The following is a 6367-nucleotide window of genomic DNA, read 5'->3' as shown; positions in this document are numbered from 1 at the left end:
TCTCCTACTATTTTACGCTGCTGCTATTCTGTTTATTATCTATGCATAGTCACTTTAACTCTACCTACATGTACATATTACCTCAATTATCTCGACTAACCAGTGCCCCCGCACATTGACTCTGTACTGGTACCCCCTGTATATACCCTCACTACTGTTATTTTACTGCTGCTCATTAATTATTTGTTACTTTTATTTCTTATTTTTTTACTTAACAGGTATTTTTCTTCAAACTGCATTGTTGGTTAAGGGCTTGTAAGTAAGCATTTCACTCTAAGGTCTACACCTGTTGTATTCGGCGCATGTGACAAATACAATTTGATTTGATTTGTTTTGATGTGTCTGTTACTTGAACTCTGAAACATTTACTAGGGCAGCAATCTGAGGTGCAGTTAATTGACGATTTCTGAGGCTGGTAACTCTAATGAACTTATCCTCTGCAGCAGAGGTAACTCTGGGTCTTCCTTTCCTGTGGAGGTCCTCATGAGAGCCAGTTTCATCATTGTGCTTGATGGTTTTTGCGACTGCACTTGAAGAAACTTTCAAAGTTCTTTTCATTTTCCGTATTGACTGACCTTCATGTCTTAAAGTAATGATGGACTGTTATTTCTCTTTGCTTATTTGAGCTGTTCTTGCCATAATATGGACTTGCTCTTTTACCAAATAGGGCCATCTTATGTATGGCAACCCTACCTTGTCACAACACAACTGATTGTCTCTAACACATTAAGAAGGAAAGAAATTCCACAAATTAACTTTTAACAAGGCACACTTGTTACTACCTCATGAAGCTGGTTGAGAGAATGCCAAGTGTGCAAAGCTGTCATTATTTACCTAGGCAAGTCAGTTAAGAACAAATTCTTATTTTTAATGACACCTAGGAACAGTGGGTTAACTGCCTTGTTCAGGGGTAGGAGGACAGATTTTTTTTTACCTGGTCAGCTCAGGGATTCGACCTTGCAACCTTTTGGTTACTAGTCCAAGGCAAAGGGTGGCAACTTTGAAGAATCTCAAATGTTTAACACTTTTTTGGTTACTACCTGATTCCATATGTGTTATTTCATAGTTTTGATTTATTAACTATTATTCTACGATGTAGAAAATAGTAAAATAAAGAAAAATCCTTGAATGAGTAGGTGTGTCCAAACTTTTGACTGGTACTGTAGGTCATTTCCATCATGTCCAGATGATCATATCCAGATGGGCAATAAAAATATATTTCATTTCTGGGCACATACTTCTTCAACTGCGGTTCATGAAATCGTATTTTATTCAAGCAGTTTATAAAGTACAGAGGGGGGTCCATGGGCACGTCTGTCGCAGGGCTATTGTGTAACTTCAGAACGCCGATTTTTGGTTTCGTTTATGGACTAGCTAGCATGAGCTGCTGGGCTAGCCAGCTGCTTAGCATAGTGTAGTGTGTCATTGATTTAGCTATAGTCTATGAATTAAAAGCTTGCTAGATCACAAAGTAAAGTGTACTGTAGCTAAATGACACCACGTAGACATCGATAGCATGCAACAAAAGGTAATTTTATCTCTGCGTGCCAGCATGAAAGCTATAGCTAGTTCGCTAGCTAGCATGCCCGGGTAAATTTTCAGTTGAACTTCATGTTATGAGAGGAATGCATATATTTCGATCAATCGCTTAGCTCTGATTTATTCCTAGAAACTAACTTAGCTATTGCCAAAAGCATGTTGACTCTCTGATTTTATTAGTCATATCTTCAGATCCTCTCTTAAGTCTGCTATCAGCAGAATAGTACCTTGTTGTTGAACTACAAAAGCGCTCCATCTATGTCAATGTTAGATTGCAATGAAACCGTAGTGCCATGCTATAACATTACCCTGTTGTGTGCCCCTTTCATCTTTCCAGCCTTAAAACGGTGCCAGAACTCTGAAATCTGATGGTCCAAAATGCCTCAAAAACTCAAGTTACACAAGAGTAGTCACTACATTGAGCTGGGGAGTTACCAGTACTGGCCAGTTCTGGTGCCTCGGGGAATACGCCTGTACACATTTGAACAGATCCCGTTGTTCTTGAAAGAAAACCCTTACATTACAGATGGATACAGAGCACACTTGACATCAAAACTATGTTTAAAAAGGTATGTGAAATCAAGAGAATAAGCCTAGTTGTTGTAGCTTCAGTTTTAGTAATATATAGATAGTTGTTGTGTAGCCTGGTCCCGGATCTGTACTGTCTTGCCAACTCATATGGTCCTCGTCACACCAAACAAAATGACCATAGCAGTTGGCAAAACAGCACAAACAGATCTGGAACCAGGCTAGTTGTTGAGTGTGTTGTGTATTGTTTTCCACCCCTCTAGCATCTTTGTGCTGTCCAATGAAACAGTCAACATATGGACTCATCTGTTGGGCTTCCTCCTGTTCTTCCTACTGGGGGTGAATGACATGTCTACAGTCCTGCCGGCTTCAGGTGCCAACAGAGAAGACTATGTCATCTACTGCATAGGACTTTTCTGCTTTCAGGTGTGTGTGTGTGTGTGTGTGTGTGTGTGTGTGTGTGTGTGTGTGTGTGTGTGTGTGTGTGTGTGTGTGTGTGTGTGTGTGTGTGGGTGTATGGGTGTATGGGTGCATGTGACAGAGGTCACAGCGATCTGTCTTATGTCCATGAAAATCTTTAGCTACTTTGCTTTTGTGCCTACACACCTGTAATGTTATATTCTGCAGCTCTGCATTTAGTACTGTTGTAGGATTGTTACCTGTTGTTTTTCTAGGTGTGTATGCTGTGTTCAGTGGGGTATCACCTCTTTTCCTGCCACCGCTCAGAGAAGACGTGTCACCGCTGGTTGGCGCTGGACTATGCTGGAATCTCTGTGGGAATCCTGGGCTGTTACATTCCAGGGGTCTTCTATGCCTTCTACTGCAACATTGTATGTTGGACAATATAATAGACATTTCAGCCCATTGCTTTTATTTCACCCATAGTGGTATATATAAAAAAATATTTCACCCATAAAATATATAAATATAGTCTTGTGAAACCAGACTGATCTGTCTGGTTTAACAAGGCTGATAAAGATAACATGTTAAACTCACTGTGAAGATATACCTACATAAACTAGCTCTGAAATGTAATCTCTTCTCCTGCCCTTTATTCTTGTTTTCCAACTCCCCCCTCCACCCCAGTTCTGGAGACAGGTGTACTTGGTGATTGTTCTAGCGTTGATATTGGCCATATTCTCGGCTCAGATCCACCCTCACTACCTCTCTAAGGAGTGGCAACACCTGCGGACCGCCATCTTCTGCTCTGTGGCTGGCTACGGGGTCATCCCCGCTGTCCACTGGGTCTGGCTCAATGGAGGCTTTAGCTCCGCTGTCGTCCAGGTGAAACTGCAGAATTGTTATACAATTATTACAAAGATGAAATGCATACAAAGATTTATAAATACAAATATTACAATGCCAGAAAATATTCTGCACAGGAGTGAAGTATTTCTTACTGTATTGCAGTTGTTCCTCCCTCGTGTGATTGTGATGTATTTGATAGCTGGAGCTGCGTTCCTCTTCTACATCTCTAAAATCCCAGAACGCTGCTTCCCAGGTGAGCCTTCATGCTTGACACATCTATTCCACAATATTACAAATTACCTTGTATAGCAAATAACCATTAGTGTGATTAAGATGAGTAATTGTGCACCTTGCCTTCCCAGGTGAGCCTTCATGACTTCATGCTTTTGACCCATTTATAAGACATGTATAACATAATACTCTTTCCATTTGTTACTGTACACTGAGTGTACAAGATATTAGGAACACCTGCTCTTTCCATGACAGAGTGACCAGGTGAAAGCTATGATCCCTTGAATGGGGTATGGTAGTAGGTGCCAGGTGCACCGGTTTGAGTGTATCAAGAACTGCAAAGCGGCTGGGGTTTTCACACTCAACAGTTTCCCGTGTGTATCAAGAACTGTCCACCACCCAAAGGACATCCAGCCAACTTGACACAACTGCGGGAAACATTGAAGTCAACATGGGCCAGCATCACTGTGAAACGCTTTCGACACCTTGTAGAATCCATTCCCCGAAAAATGTAGGCTGTTCTGAATGCAGAAGGGGGTGAAACGCAATATTAGGGTGTTCCTAATGTTTTGTACACTGTATATTTCAGTCACCTTTTTTTTGCCAACTTTTGATTGGCCAAATAGCCTCTGTCTTCCATTTCCTTATTCCAATCTTTGAACACTTAAAATTTGAAGTGACCTTTTGATGACCGTGTGATGCCCTTTGACCTCCACAGGTCAGCTGAACTATCTGGGAGCCAGCCACCAGGTGTGGCATGTCCTGGTAGTGTTTATGTTCTACTGGTGGCACCAGACTGCTGTGTATATAATGAACTTCAGACACAACCAGCCATGCCCTCCTCTCTACACCAATAGTGGCTAGCTGGAGCCACACAGACTAGCATCCAGCCACCAAGCAACCACAGCCTGTACTGTAGCCACTCAATGCAATCAAACCAGACTACAGACCGCCTATATAAGCTTATTCTACAGATGCCCAGTCAAGACCCATATCCAAGAACACCCATGATAGTACTGTTAAACCTTACAGGTGTCTGTAGAAAGCTTGAAACCATCTCTGGTTTTAAGGTTTCTATTGGTGTTATGCAATCATGTCTGCTTTCTGCTGAGACTTCTGTAATGCCAGGTTATAAGAGATGGAAAGACAGGTCAATCATAGCCTGGTCGCAGGTCTGGGAAGCAAGATGGCACAAACAGATCTGGGACCAGACAGGGTAAGTCACTAGACACACTGTACACAATACATATACCGCTACAGCTGAACATTTTCTGTGATTCTCCAATTATCTTTTCATATTCAAGATTTTGTTAACCTGATTTGTATCTATTAATTTGCATGTAAGCTACTGTTTGAATGTTACACGCTGTGAAATACTTCTCTGCTGCCTTGAGCAAATGGGACCTTACAAAGGGTTATGTGCAATCTACCTGCCTGCTATCCTATGGAAATGGAACAAAAACAAAAAAGTTATTTTTGTTTGAGTAGTTTTATCTGTATTAATCAATACTTGAATTGTTTGTGTGTTGTATTATTGCCTCTGGCACAAACTTCATTGGGTTCTATGGTGGGGTTGAGTAGTTATCTTACTGTATTTCATTAATGGTGGGATTGAGTAGTTATCTTACTGTATTTCATTAATGGTGGGATTGAGTAGTTATCTTACTGTATTTCATTAATGGTGGGATTGAGTAGTTATCTTACTGTATTTCATTAATGGTGGGATTGAGTAGTTATCTTACTGTATTTCATTAATGGTGGGGCTGAGTAGTTATCTTACTGTATTTCATTAATGGTGGGGTTACTTTTAGTATTAGTGGTCAACTGACCCCCTTCCTCTCACAATCCACTTGAATCTAAGGGCTGATTCAAGAACTGTTTAGAGAAATGTAACCAACTAAACATAAACCCAATGAAATAGATTGGGAGTAAATTCCCCTCGCCTTAATTTGTTAGTGTCCCTTTTGTCACTCACTGGTGTGTGAACAACTGCATAAGAACAAAAGCCCTAATGGCCAGTATTATCGATTGTACTCCACAATAGTGTAGTACACTTGAATTCAGGTTACGTCAAATTACTACCCGGTCTCTCTCCATGCATATACTGTACATCTCCTGCCATTTTAATCCAGTTCCCGGTCATTTAATTAAAGGAAATGTATCCAGCACTGCAATGACATTTTGATCACAGGTTTTTAGATTGTCTCCAGCTGACATACTTAGCCTCTAGTCAGATAAGGATGCTCAGAACATATCACAGCCTGTAATGACTGGAAACGCAGCAGACTGTTTGTTTGCCTTGTAAATTCACTTTTGTTTTTAAGTATGACTTTCATTATTTTACTGTGTAATTACTGTATTATTTTACCTGTCTGTCTTGTTTGTTACGTTGTTCAACATTTGTTTTTAATTTATTTTGGCATGGTTGATGGACCTTTACTTTTGAATGCACTGACTAAAGGGGCACATTATTTGAATCTATCTGTAATATGACATGTTTCTCTTTGCTTACTATCAATAAATAAAGAATGCCTCAAGCAATATCATTGTTGAACTTATGTAATGACAATATTATATAATTTGCAATGACATTTACTTGTAGCTACAGTTTTCAGAAAGTGCCCTCATCCTCAAAGTTGACTATATCCTCGTCTTCTCCATGCAATCAAACGTCTTCCAGAGCATAGGCTAATTTTGGCATATGAGGATTATATTTTCTCTAAACCCATTCTACAATATAACCTCCCAGCGTAAATTGAGGGATTATAATCTACAGCCATTGTTCTTTTCTTGCAGCCACTAATTAGAATTTTGTAAGAGT

General features: G+C 40.2%; 1 protein-coding gene across 1 annotated transcript; it reads left to right on the top strand.

Annotated features, from left to right (window-relative positions):
* The first annotated feature begins 1341 nt into the window (after window positions 1-1341).
* Window positions 1342-6089, top strand: LOC120044917 (progestin and adipoQ receptor family member 3-like). The gene is made up of 7 exons (XM_038989651.1): window positions 1342-1528; window positions 1877-2108; window positions 2331-2493; window positions 2742-2897; window positions 3154-3351; window positions 3478-3568; window positions 4265-6089. Exons 2-7 carry the CDS (start codon window positions 1918-1920, stop codon window positions 4408-4410), a joined length of 945 nt encoding a protein of 314 aa, XP_038845579.1. The 5' UTR covers window positions 1342-1528; window positions 1877-1917; the 3' UTR covers window positions 4411-6089.
* Window positions 6090-6367: the final 278 nt, after the last annotated feature.

This window comes from Salvelinus namaycush, chromosome 3 (assembly GCF_016432855.1).
Source record: "Salvelinus namaycush isolate Seneca chromosome 3, SaNama_1.0, whole genome shotgun sequence".
Lineage (NCBI taxonomy): Eukaryota > Metazoa > Chordata > Actinopteri > Salmoniformes > Salmonidae > Salvelinus > Salvelinus namaycush.
Note: the sequence above shows the minus strand (reverse complement) of the source record. Positions and strands in the feature narration are given on the sequence as shown.